The sequence below is a fragment of the Enhydra lutris genome, unplaced genomic scaffold (assembly GCF_002288905.1).
Source record: "Enhydra lutris kenyoni isolate GAN:26980312 unplaced genomic scaffold, ASM228890v2 scaffoldscaffold5, whole genome shotgun sequence".
Classification (NCBI taxonomy): domain Eukaryota; kingdom Metazoa; phylum Chordata; class Mammalia; order Carnivora; family Mustelidae; genus Enhydra; species Enhydra lutris.
This window is the reverse complement of record NW_019154089.1, coordinates 36,403,013-36,416,641: the sequence shown is the minus strand read 5'-3', so window position 1 is coordinate 36,416,641 and position 13,629 is coordinate 36,403,013. Positions and strand designations below refer to the sequence as shown.

Below are 13,629 nucleotides of genomic sequence, written 5' to 3'. Positions count from 1 at the left end.
TGGGAAGCGCCTTCCCCATCCCCCACCCCCCCACCCCTAAGGCAGAGCTGGTGGCACCCTCCCCTGGGTACTCCTAGAGCATTTCCCATCATGCATCGCAAAGGCTTATTTTGGGGTCTGACTTGGGCCTGGCGGAGCTCCTTGAGGACAGAGCCCTGCCTTATTTATCTTCCGTTCATCGGGACTCAGTGCAAGAAGGTGGAGGGAGAGAGGGAAGGAGGGAGCGGAAGGAAGAAATAAAGGCAGGAAAGAAGAAATGAACAAGTCAAGCAAGGATATCAGGGGAAAATTCATTGATTCATGCATCCATCCATCCATTCATTCATTCAACAAATAGCTGTTGAATTCCTATCAGGCCCCGTTCTAGGTATTAAGGATACAATTAGCAAGCTCAAGTGACTGGCAACTGACTCACCATTCCCAGGTGACTCTGGTGTGTGCATGTGTGTGTGCGTGCGTGTGTGCAAGCCCTTCCATCTGCAAGGGCCTGCTGCCGGGGCACCTGTCTTCCCCAGGGCTTGGTGCTTTTAGCATCTGTCCCTGGATCCTGTTGCAGCCCAAAATAAGGCTGTGAGCCTCAGCAAGGCAGCACCGATTCTTGATTCTCGTCTGCTGAGGCCAGAGCTGGCTGCAAAGGCGTGCGCCGCTCAGACTGGACCAAGGACCACCAGCACCTACAGGACCACTCAGCTCTCAGCTTCCCAACAGAGGTGTTAATCTTGAGGTCCTGACATTCCCTCCTGCACACTGTGGTCCCGCCACTCAGGTACCAGGATCCTAGGGGAGCTTGAGGAGCTATGGGGTGTGGGCAGAGGTGATGAGCCAGCTGTCAGAGCCCCAGCCCCCAAGCAGAGGAAGGGCCCTGCTAAGGGTCTGGGAGCTTGGGGCCTCCAGGAAACCTGGTGCCTAGTTTGGGAGGGGAGGGATTTAAGCTCTAGATCATTCTAGATTAAATGGGAAGGGATGGCTTGGATTCAAGGTGGGCAGAGGTAATGGCTCTGGGTGGGACTTCAAGGTCTTTAGGCTGCAGAGGGAAGCGGGGCCCCCGACAGTGGGATGAGCATGTCTGTAAGGGGAGTGTTTATCAAGAAACAGACCCATGCACTGTGGCCTCCTGAGTGGTCACAGTCGGAGTTCAGTTCATGGCCCTCACCCCAGATGCCTGCAGACACGCTCAGATCCGATTTGGTTTGTGGGGTGGGGGATTGTGGGTGCCCTGAAGCCCGTCTATGGATCCCATGATCTAGGCCAACCTTCTTATGCTACAGAGACACGTGAGGAATTGAGGCACAAACCTGGGGAGTGGCTTGCTCACAGTCACAGAGGAGGTCGGGGACAAGGATTAGACTCCAGGTTGCCCAACTCAGTGCCCCCTGCCCTGGGGCCGTGTGTGGGTGTGGTGTACAGATGGAGACAGACTGTTTCTTTCTAAAGGAAGGAGTGTAGAAAAACCTGGAAGCAAAGCACAGGGGTAGTCTGTCGGGAGACTCAAGAGCTCTGGCTTCTCTGCTTGGGGCAAGTTAGGGAATCTGCATTTGGAACCTGCAGGGGTTCTCTGGGGCTCTGGATCTCATTCTGTTTGCAAATCTCCTCCAAGGTCTCTGGAAAGTGTCATGAGGTGCAAATGGGGGAGGGGGGATGGAGGAGGAGATAGAGTAGGGGTGAGTGAGAGCACCCTGTAGGTCGGCTGAGGGATGGGGCATAGGGAAGGCGGTGATAGGTCTCTCGGCTTTCTTGGACCAGCCTATGCCCTCACGCCTCAGAGCCAAGTACTGGGGACAGAAGGACAGGACCAGCCTTGGAGACCCTAGCACAGCTCCAGCCTAACAACCCATCCTTTCTTCCCCTCCCTGATTTCAACCTCGTTCAGCCTCTGATTAGAGCTCATCTGCATCAGCGGGTGACATTTGTTTGAGATCCCCCATCTCCCCTGCCCCTCATCTCCCAGAGATTGCCCCCTGAAGAAAGAGTGACTCCCTGGCAACATGGGAAGCAGATTCGTGTGGCCTCTGGCACCTCCTCTTGCCTTCCCTGGACCTCAGTCTCCTCCTCTGTACACAGAGACCCCCCAAAGCCCTGTCCAGCTCAGACAGCCCTTCCTCGAGACTGGGGTGGGAGGGGCAAGGCAGTTCAGAGCTGAGGCTGGGTGTCCCAGGGACTGGGAGGACATCCGGGGAGGGGTGGAGGGGGGCTCGCCCATTCGCAAGCATCTCTCTTCCACAGGATGATCCCTAAGGAGCAGAAGGGCCCAGTGATGGCTGCCACAGATGACCTTGCTGGACCAGGTAAGGCGGACTCTGCCCTTGTGCGTTCTTCAGACCCCATCCTTTCCTGGTCTCAAAGTGTAGCCACTCGGGCCTGTTGGCCTGAGGCCTGGGCAGACAGGTGTGAGTTCCAGGTCAGCCCCAAGGGAGTGTTGTGGAATCTGCCACTTGGGTTGGGAAGCTTCCCGAAGTATTGGGAGGGGCCTTGCCCTGATGCCCACACACCCAGAGGCTGAGACTGAATGCCTTACACTGGGCCCTGGGCCTAACGAAGTCCTTACCTCAGCCCCAAATTGAGCATGAGGGCTCTGGTCCCAGTTCCAGCCTTAACTATGGTCCCAAGCTCTCCCGCTCCCCCCCCACAAGTGCCCTTGCTTCCTGTCACTGTGGGTCTCCCGGAGCCGCCCCCTTGGCAGGAGACAATTGTTAAGGGAGAATGGGGACAGGCTGGCCAAAGCAGACTCCCCAGTGTGACTCAGACCATTTCACTTGAAAGTTGGCTCACCCAATGAAGAAATCAGTTAAAATACATGTTTATCACCATATGAGACCCCCTCTGGAACTCCCGGCATAATTTTGGAGTCCGTTGATTTGGCCTACTTCAGAGCATTGCAAGTATCTTATTTTCAAAGAATTGTTTAGAAGATTTTACTTATTTATTTGGGAGGGTGATAGAGTGAGTGTGCACACAGAGGGCGAGGGAGAAGCAGAGCAGGGAGACTGACCTGGGGCTCGATCCCGGGACCTAACCTGAGTGGAAGGCAGACGCTTTACTGCCTGAGCCACGCAGGCTTGAAATGGGGATTTCAAGTATTTTAAAAACAAATTCAACCAGGTCAGAGCTTTCACCCTACAGTGCAAATGATAGTGAACGCTGCTGTTGGCTAAAAATGCAGATTCCCAGCATCTACCCCCAGGATCTCGATTCAGTGGACCTGAGGAGGGGGCGGGACATGCGCCTTTGAGACAAGTGCCCCGGGGGATTCTGGAGCACATGGACCGTACCCCGAGCTCCGACAGACTGTGCTGTAAGGACACCACTGCTGTTCTGCCCCATGCAGCTTCTAAGTATTTCATCCTCTTGTATGACTTCATATGGGAGTGGTCCTAACCTATTTCACGTGTTCTTGCCTCCTTTTGTGGGCATCAAGTTTCCTTTTTTTAAATTTCATGATTTTGGGTGCTAACATAAGCCAACTTTGTGAGGTATTGATGCTCTAACTAGAAGAAGCAGGCAATGTGTTCTCTTTTCCCTTGGCTAAGTAACTAATTAATTACAGTCCCCCAAGTGTGGGCACATATCATCTATGCCAGACTGGAAATGCATCCATTGTTGGCTGTTGCTAGGGTATTAACTCAAGACAATTTTGAAATTCAAGTACCATGACAAGACAGCCTCTGTAAGGTAATAATAACACAGACACCATGATTATGTACTTCCTCTGGGTCAGATCCTGTGCTAAGAGCTTCCCTGCTTCCTGTTATATAACCCTCACAACAATGCTGTACGTTAGCTATTGTTGTCCCCATTTTGGTGATGAGAAAGCCAAGGTTCAGGGGAGCTAGGCCATCCCATATCTAACAGTTGCTAGAGCTGAGATTGGATTCCAGATCTCTCTGTCTCCAGAGTAGCTTCTTGACTGCACGATGGTGCAAAATAATACATCCCTTTCATAAGATATTCAGACAAAACAGATGTGAATGACTTTGAAAGTGAAAGTCCCTCATAACGGGACCATCTGGAGATAACCACAGTTAGCATGTCTGTGTAACTCCGTCTTCCGTTCATATATAAACGCATTTATACAAATGCACGTGCACGTGGGCTGAGTACTATACGCGTGCTCTGCAGCTCACCTTTTCCTTCACTTAGCAGCCTAGCGGGGACTCCCTCCCGTGCTGGTATGCTGTCTCTCCCCGACCCTTGCCCTCCCAAAGCATGCATCCTGTTAAGTATACTGATACACTCCCTCTCCTGGCGGTCACGCAGGCTCATCTCGGGTTGGACCCGGAGGAGCAAAGCTGAGCATTCTCACAAGAGTGACTTACTGAGGTCACGCCCTCAGGAAAAGGGAAATGATGGAAGCAGGATAGGGCAGGGGAAATGGCTCAGCAAGCATGTGGGCTCAGCTGTTGGCCCAGGTTCGGCCTGATCCCGCAGGGGCTCCAGAGCCTGAGTGGCTCCGCAGAATTCATCCTGTCCTGAGCTTCGGGGCCCTGAGCCCTTCTGCTCAGTGGGGGCAGTGCTCAGCAGAAGAGGGCACTTGGGACCCTGAGCCGCAGATGAAGGGCATCTGGGCAGCACCCCCACAACACGGTGGTGTGGTTTTCACAAGCTGAACCCTCAGTGCTATCAACAACCGTCTCTATCTTCAGGCATGTTTATTCGACTTTTCTCCCTAAGAATGAGTGCCTAGAAATGGAACTGTTTTATCAGATAGATTTTATCTATAACTTTTTTTTTTAATATTGAGCTCAATTCATCTGGTAGTATCCGAAAATCTGATACTAGGGGACTTTTTATTATGTATTTAGATATAGTCTTTCATGCTTTCAGTAGGCAGTATCTTTCATTGTTTAAAAAAAAAAAAAATAGTGCAATTTCCAGCCCTCCTCTTCCTACGTCCCGTAAATAGTCACTATTGATACTCAGCGTATCTCCGCGCAGATTTTTCAAAGCATGCATAAACATATAGTACTTGTTTTTCTAAATAAATGAGTGGGATCTTAGAATGCAGATTCTTCTGAAACTTAACTTTTTCCCTCTTAACCTACGATGGATCTCCTTCTGTCCCTACCATGCAGGAGGTTCTCTCTATTTGCTGAAAGAATAAAAAAAATCATCAGCCTCCTTTTTTAAAAGCCTGTCTGGATTCCATTGACTGGACTGAACCACAGCACCAGCATGCCCCCACCCCCCACCACATGCTGCCTGGCAGCCCTGTCCATCTCCTTGTCCCATATAACTTGCTTAGAGGATGGTGGCAACCTTTGTCCCCAAACTCCCAATGCCTCCTCCCCCCTCCTCCTTCTCAGCAGATGACCTTTTTTCCTATTGCACTGAGAAGAGTGAGGGGACCAAAAGAGTCCAGTGCAAGCTCCCTCCTCCCCACCTGGCTTTCTCAGTTCTCCTTCCCCTTCCCCTTGTGGAGGAGGACCTCTCCCTGTCCATACCCTCCCCTCCCCTCCCTTCGCCTCTGTCCTGCTCCAGTACAGTCTTCCAGTCCTGGAGTCTGCCCTCTCTCTATTGCATTGTCAAAATTTCCCATCAGCTAAAAAACATGCTTTTATTTCTCCCTCTTAAAAACAAACACCTCTTGATTCTGCCGCTGCCTCGGTCCCGTGGAGCGCAACTCCTCAAAGCTGTTGTCTACGCTTTCTCGCCTCCCCTCTCTCCCTAATATTTTATTAAGCTCACTTCCAAACACACAAAAATAGAGAGTGCAAATCCCCATGGTCCTCCCTTCGTTCCTGGAGCCCAAAGCAAAACCCAAAGAGCTTGTCGTTTCATCCCCTCGACACTTCAGGATGCACCGAAAATAATGAAGAGGACGTTTCCTTACATACCTCGAAGATGTTAGTACCCTGAACAAAATTAGCAATTTCGATTTAATACCAGCTAATGACCAGTCCCACAGTCAACTTTCTCCAATTTTCTAGTTTGTGTTAATGAGGCTCCAAGAAGGACCACTGTTTATCTGGTGGCCGGGTCTCTTCAATCTCCTTGAATCTGTACATCCCATACCTGCCCCCCCCCCCCCCCCCTTTTTTTCTTTTTTTTCCCAGGTCACTTATTCCTTTAAAGAACCCAGGCCAGCTGCCCTATAAAATACTTCACATTCTAGATTTGGTTCACTGCTTCCTCGAGGTATGGTTAGAATGTCCTTCTGTCCATTTTCTCTTAACACTTTCCAAGAAGGTTTTCACACCCAAATACTCCATAGAAACTACTTTTGTGAAGATGACCAATAATAAGGCCCTGACACTATGGAGGACGGTCAGTTTTCGGCTCTGTGAGCCCCCCATCTTCCCCAAAATGCTTTTATCACTTGGTTTCCAGGGCACCACTCTCTGGCTTTCCTCCTGCCTCACTGGGCGCCCCTTCCCAGGCTCCGTGGCTGGTTCTTCAGCTCCTGGGTCTGGGCGCCAGAGCCCCGGGGCTCAGGCTTCCGATCTCTTTCTCCCTCACATCCCTGGTGATCTCATTCAGGCTCCCGACTCTAAACACCATTTATAGAGCTGGAACACGAACCTCGGTGTATCCGATTTTAGAGGTGGACAACTCTGGCCATGCTGTCCACACGTATCCTTTTCCTACCGGTGTCCTCACCCCTCTGTCACCCCTTTCCTCCCAGAGCCTCCCCTTGTTGGGAAGTGGGTCAAAGTGGGTGTATTGACAGCGGGGGATGGACACAAAGGATATGGATGGGTTCCAAAACTACTAAGAATAGCCATCAGTCCTGGAAACCCTCTATGTGGCTATCATAATGAGTCCTCACTCTGAGAAAAGAAAGAAATGTAATGGTCTTCATCAAACAACAACAACAAAAACCATTTGTAAGCTCACGATGCCCCCAGTTTTTACCTCAGGTCAGTTTCTCCCATGAGCAGGACGCTCCCATATCTGGCTCCCTCTGTCTCTGCTTCTCTACTTTGGCATTTGCAAGGTTCTTCAAACCTTCTATGCCCAGTTCTGCAGGCGATTAGGGGAATTTGAATATGGATTAGGTATTGTATAAAACAAAACAAAAAAAAAATGTGTCCACTTGCCCAGGTAGATATCTTTAACTGATAAAAGCAAGTTATAAAGCATGTATAACTATGACTTCATTTTGGCTGAAAACTCCTACATGGTTATATAGTCTTTTTCTGATAAAACTTATTTATTTTGGAGCGCCTGGGTGGCTCAGTCAGTTGGGCGACTGCCTTCAGCTCGGGTCATGACTCTGGAGTCCAGGGATCGAGTCCCACGTCGGGCTCCCTGCTCAGTGGGGCATCTGCTTCTCCCTCTGACCTTCTCCCCTCTCATGCTCTCTCTCTCGCTCTCTCTCAAATAAGTAAATTAAATTAAATTTAAAAATTATTTATTTTATTTTAGAGAGAGAGAGAGAAAGCATGTGAGGGCTCTATCGCAGGACCCTGAGATCATGATCTGAACTGAAATCAAGCATCAGACACCCAGACACCCAGGTGCCCCTCACATACGAATATATAGTCTTTGAAAAAGATATGAATGGATATACATTAAGGTGTTAAAAGTAGCAACCTCTGGGAGATAGAAATGGTATTTTTCTCTGTTCCCCTTATATCTGTATTTTCTAACTTCCTTCAATGTATATATATACACGCTATTTTTAAAATAATAAAAGGCTATTTTAAAATGGAAAGAACACATGTGTAACCCTGAGCTCCTGATCTTTCCCCATCTCATCCTCCTCCAGCCCTCCCCATCTCAGTGAGTGGCTGCTCCCAGGATGAGGACAGAGTGGCTCAGGCCAGAAACCCCGGCCCCCTTCCCCAGCAGAGCTTGCTCCCCTGGCTTACCTTTAGAAGAGTGTCTAGAATCTGACCATTTCCCATGACTCCAACCACTGTGGGCAAAGAACTGCAGAGGAAATTCATGGAATAAATACAAATGGCCAAAGAACATCTATCTGAAATGGAGCTCAGTTTCACTGAGTGTCAAACACATGCAAATTAAGCTCTGAGGCGTCATTTCTGCCTACCAGGTAGGCAGAGTCCCCAGAACAGTGACTCCCAGTGTCAGCAAACGTGGGGAGGAACCGGCATTCTCATACACCCTGGCAAGCGCTCGGAGGCCGATGCCCTCAGAGGCAGGCAGCCCCGAGGGCCCTGAGGGTTTGGCGGTAAGAGCTCACTCTGGCCTCTCTGGGCAGCCCCTCTGCTGGACCTGGGCAAGAAGCTGAGCGTGCCCCAGGACTTGATGATGGAAGAGCTCTCGCTACGCAACAACAGAGGATCCCTCCTCTTCCAGAAGAGACAGCGCCGGGTACAGAGATTCACCTTTGAGTATGCAGCCAGCCCGAGGATGGTGAGTCCATCCCATTGCGCTTCTAAGGGAACTGAGGCCCAGAGAGGGCCAGTGGTTAGCCTAAAGCCAATCAGGGAGCCAGATGATGATGTCTGGCCCCTGGGGAGTCCCTCCAGCTCCAGCTCCAGCTGGAAAGGCTGTGATGTTCCTATCAGATTGAGCCCCCGACTTGCTGTGTGATTCTAGAAAAGCAGTATCTCCCCTCAGATGCAAAACATGAAGTGGAAGGGGCAGGGCAAGCTGTAGGAGGGAAGGGATTCTGGCTCCTATCAAAAGAGCTCTGCGCTGAATTTGCAGTGAGCAGGATTTAGATTAGATTTGAGCTTGCCCTTAGAGAGAAAACACAAAACTCTTTCTCTTCGTGCCCCTAGCAGTAGGAAAAGGCCCGAAAACCGTCTGCCAGTAGTGACAAGAATGGCTTATCCTCAGGCTTCAAAAACTCAGCAGGCAGTTTCAGTTACTTGAAATGAACTCACACTCTGCTCAGTTTCTGGACTCAACAGAGGGTGACTGAGAGGGGATGATGTGGCAGAATGCAGAACAGTAAAGACAATAAAACACCTACTTGCTAGCCAAGCAATTCATGTGTATCATCTCATTTAAGGCTCATACAGCCCTATAAGCTAGAGAGTATCAACACTAATCCCATTTTATAGATAAGGAAACTGACACTCAAGAAGTTTATGTGCCCAAGGTCAATTTTAGAATAGCAACTAACATACAGAGAGCATTTCTCTGTTCCAGGCACTGGGATTAGCACCCTATGTTATTAATTCATCCCCTCACCATCCCTGAGATGTGGGCACTGAGATGATGCACCTCCCCCCCTTTTTTGGTGGAGGGAGAACCCTGGTCCTTTCCCGCACTGAGCCTCCCTGAGGTCTATTTGCCCCCACAGATCGTGGATGGAAGTGCCAAGGGGAAGGTGTTGGGGTCGAAGGTGACAGGATCAGCAGAGCTGGGGACGGTGAGTGTACAGGGAGGGGAGCCCCTGTAAGAGGGGAAGTTGGGGGAAGGGGCCAAGCAGCTCTGAGCAGCAGTCCTTGGCTTCTGAGCACCCACCCCTGTGCCCAGGTTGCCAACGGCCCTGAGGGGCAGAACTGCCGCTCTGAGCTCCACATCTTCCCAGCCTCATCCCAGGGCCCTGAGGATGCCCAGCCTGCAGCTTTCCCCACGGAGCGCGCCTGCAGCCCCAGCACCCTGGCACCAGGTGAGGGCCTCCCCAGGTCCTGGGACCGGGGCTGTGGGACCAGATCCTGGCAGTGCTCCACCATGGGGCAGGAACCAGTGCCCAAAGAGCATCTAGTTTACCTCCCGCATGGACCCCCACACTCCTCCACAGACCTAACACAAGCCCGGAGAGGTGCAGCAATGTGCCCAAGGTCACACACCGAGCCAGAGTCTACACCCCAACTTGAAATTCCCCTGCTCCAGTCCTCCTTGCTTCCAGGGATGGGGAAGGATTGGTCCACTTTGCCGGAGCAACTTTGGTGTTATATTCCCCCTGCCTCCCATCCCAGCTCCAGGCTTCCCTCCCCCAACCGTATCTGTGGGGTGGACAGGAGTGGGGGCTGAGGGGAAAAAAAGAACTCAGCCACCTCCCTCTGCCACCACCTGCCCTCCATGAGCCCTGCTCCATTTCCAGGCTATGCCGAGCCACTGAAGGGTGTCCCGCCAGAGAAGTTCAACCACACGGCCATCCCCAAGGGCTACCGCTGTCCTTGGCAGGAGTTCATCAGCTACCGGGACTACCAGAGCGATGGCAGAAGTCACACCCCCAGCCTTGCCCAGCATCGAAATTTCAACAAGTAAGGCAGGGGGCGGGGGCAGCTTGGGGATAAATCGTTAGGCTGTGCAGGTACCCATCACAGCATGGCAGGGGCTGCATTTCCTGAGCCCTTTCACATGCCAAGCTCTATTGGAACACTTTCCCATGGATTGAGCTCTTGCTAGAACTCAATCGAATGCTTACCTCGAAACAGAGTAGGTGCTCAAGAAATGTACAGGCAATGAATGGGTGAATGTGCCACACATCTTGTTGATTTCTCCACACAACAGGGCCGGGAAATGCTGCATTTTTTTTCCTATTCTGCCAGTGAAGGGACCCACTCAGGAACAACAGCACCTGCCCAAAGTCACGAAACAACGAGGCGGCGGGTGCGGGGTCCAAGTCTGTGTTTGTCTGACTCCAGACCCCAGTTTCTTATTTCCTCCCTGTTGTGTGCCCTCTCTTTGATGCATGTGCCTCTGGGTGGTGCCCCTATCTCATCAGTCCTAGATCAGCTCAGCCTTCTCCTTACTTTCCTCAAAGGTCTAGAGAAGGTCTAGAGATGGCTTTGAAGTGTATCAAAGTGGGGAGTGGCGGAGAAACATCGGCCGCCAGATGTGAGAGCCACAGAGGAGCGGCTGTACTATTTAGAGCCTGGGGTCTCAATGTGGGCTTACATGCATTACATGCTTATCTCATGTGGGCTTACATGCTTACAGGCGAGGACTCCTCGCCTCACTGTGTGACCTTGAGCAAGTGACTTAACCGCTCTGAGCCTCTACTTCCCCATCTGTAACAGGAGTCCATTACAGTATCTACTTTGTAAGACTGTCACGAGGATGGCATGAGAAGCCATAGGCAAAGTTTCTACCAAGTAATGAGCTCTCAATAAACAGGAGCTATTAGTATTAGTATTGGTATTGTTTACAGGCTGAAATAATGGCTGGGAAAGCTAATAGGGAGAACTGGAAAGGGATAAATTTGGTGTTCTGCCCCAGGGGCCCAAAGAGAAATCCTAGGAGTCAAGACAGAAGCCTGGCCCTGGAGGAAGGCTTTGGGCTGGGGGATGCATTTCACCTGCAGTTGTCTTTCTTGAACTGATGCTATTTCTGAGAAATGCTCCTCTGGCCTGGGTGGCATTAAGTGAGAAAGAGGAGGGCCCACAGGAGGCGGCCATGGTCCAGCTTTTCTGGCACCTGCTCAGACCACATGCGAGACTGTTGGACACCCGGAGATGATGAGCCCTGAGAAGAGACTACTCAGAAGGGAGGGGACTCCCCTCAAACAGCTGATAGCCAGGGAGGGCCCCCATGGGAAGAACCGTGCCCAATAGGCACCATGGGAGCCATGAGCCATTGGCATGCATTCTGGGGTTTCTGCCAGGCCAAACTGTGTTCTCTTTCCCCCTGGGGCCCTCAGCCCCTACCTGTGAGGCTATGTACCCTCAAAAGACATTGAGTCCTGGGTACTGGCTTCCAGGCTGGCCCCATCCTTCTCAGGCTGCAACTAGGACAAGAGGAAACACATTCCCATCAGCAGGAGGAGGGCTTTAGAATGTCCTCAGCTCAGGCCCCCTTTGAGACAGAAGAGCCAACTGAGGCCGAGACAGGGGTGAGCAACAGTGTAAGTGGCCAAGCTGCGTTAAGGATCCAGGGCTCTGGGCTTCCAGACAAGGGCTGGATCATGAGGCCTGTGCAGCTTGGAAACTGCCCAGCCTGTTCTCGCAGGGGCTGGCTGTTGCCGCCATAGCCGGGGTGGTCTGGGCAGACCCACTTTCCTGGCTGGAGCCCAGGCCCTGGCCCGAGGCCTGCCTTTCTACCCCAGGGGCAAGCACTCCCCCATTCCCACTGCTCCCAGGCTTCAAGGAAAGCACTACATGAGCAATGCTTTTTAAGTTTTTTTTTAGATGACAAAATAGTTTAAAATAACATACTTATATTCTCTTACACACACGCGCGCACGCACGCACACACACACACACACACACACACGAACGTGCACACACAGGCAACTACAAATAAAGAGAGGGCCCTCTGTTCACCATCCTCTAGTCCCAGTTCCCTTCCCAAATTCCCAAAGGTAACACTGTGGTCAGGTTGGTGCGTCCGTTTTCAGGTCATTTTCTCCCAGCAGTTCCAGTCCTATAGTGAATGGCATTGTTTTATATGTATGTGTGCGTTTTAATACTTTGTATCTCATTCTGTAACTTGCTTGCCTTTTTGATCTTTTGAAATCTATCCTACTCAACATGAACAGATCTTTTCATTCCCTTTAAGCGGCTGTATGGTATTCCGCCACGTGAACACACGTCTGTCTTATCGGTGTTCTGCCCGTGGACATCCGGGCTGTTTCTGGTTTGCAGCCACGCGCTGCTGATGCCCGTTTCTTTTTGCTGTGCATGCACATGCTTTCCTAGGCCCTGTGCCTACAGGTGCAATTGCTGGTTCACAGAGTTCACACATTTTTTAGATTGAAAAGATCCTGCAAGTTGTCCAAGGTAGGAGCACTAATTTACCCTCTAACCAGCGGTATCTGAGTGAAACTTTGCCCACCATCTCACCAAATTTGCCGCATTATCAAATTATTTCTTCTCACTAGTCTTACAGGTGAGAAGTAGTGTGTCTGTTATCATGTCCGTCTCTGGATTCTCCGTGCTCTTTCTAACCCTCTCTTCCCTCTCTGGCCTGGGTGTATATTGTCCTGAGGGGAGATGAGCAGAGGAAGGAAAAACCCCATTCCAGCTCTACTGCCTTCCGGAACTTACTTAAGAGGAAACTAGAGTTTTGCCTGGGACTAGCCAATTCTATCTTTGAAAATTTCATGCCTATTCCCAAGCACCAAGCCATCCCCACTAGAGACAGGCTAAGGAACAGGCAGAGCTGCAGAAACCTGTCAAAGATAATGCAAAGCCTTGCCATATATAGGTGGGGAAACTAAGGCCTAGAAGGAGGTAGGGAGGGGCCCCCACATGGTGACCTGCATGTCAGCGGTCTGCTATCCAGTGCTCTCCCACACAGTCTACTTCCCCTGCTGCTTTTCTCTCCCCAGGACCCCGGTGCCCTTTGGAGGACCCCTGGTGGGGGAGACTATTCCCAGAGCAGGCACCCCCTTCGCCCCGGAGCTCATCAGTGGCTTGGAACTCCTTCGCCTCAGACCCAGCTTCAACAGAGTGGCGCAGGGCTGGGTCCGCAACCTCCCTGAGTCTGAGGAGCTGTAGCCCCAGCCCGAAAATTCAATTCCCCTGTCTTGGTGTCTGGGTAACATCTTGGAGTCAAGACTTCTGGATGGCACTTCCCAGTTTATGAAGGGGCTCTTCACACACAAAACCTTATTACAAATGGCCTCCACGGCCACAAAGTTTAGTATTCCCCGGATGGGGTGTGTTTCAGAATTTCCTGGGGATGGTGATTTGCGTACAGATTTCTGGCCTGCCCTAGACTTGGAGCATTCAAATCTCCTGAGTTGGGGAATTTCTATTAGTAACCACACTCCCAGATGATTCCAGTGAAACTTGTTCATGGTCTGTGTCTTTCGGCATCCGAGCC

The 13,629-nt window shown here is 51.1% G+C and overlaps 1 protein-coding gene across 1 annotated transcript; it reads left to right on the top strand.

Moving 5' to 3' along the window:
* The first annotated feature begins 215 nt into the window (after positions 1–215).
* Positions 216–13,301, top strand: LOC111141211 (myozenin 3). Its single transcript, XM_022493617.1, has 7 exons — positions 216–424; positions 2,224–2,285; positions 8,162–8,316; positions 9,215–9,289; positions 9,391–9,526; positions 9,962–10,124; positions 13,133–13,301. Exons 2-7 carry the CDS (start codon positions 2,225–2,227, stop codon positions 13,299–13,301), a joined length of 759 nt encoding a protein of 252 aa, XP_022349325.1. The 5' UTR covers positions 216–424; position 2,224.
* The last annotated feature ends 328 nt before the right edge of the window (positions 13,302–13,629 follow it).

Bases quoted from the DNA above. Each gene is read 5' to 3' on its own strand.
- LOC111141211 (XM_022493617.1), top strand. From the start codon at position 2,225: ATGATCCCTAAGGAGCAGAAGGGCCCAGTGATGGCTGCCACAGATGAC. The intron at 9,290-9,390 runs GTACAGGGAGGG...CCCTGTGCCCAG, and splicing joins CAGAGCTGGGGACGGTGAGT to GTTGCCAACGGCCCTGAGGG. The intron at 10,125-13,132 runs GTAAGGCAGGGG...TTCTCTCCCCAG, and splicing joins CAGCATCGAAATTTCAACAA to GACCCCGGTGCCCTTTGGAG.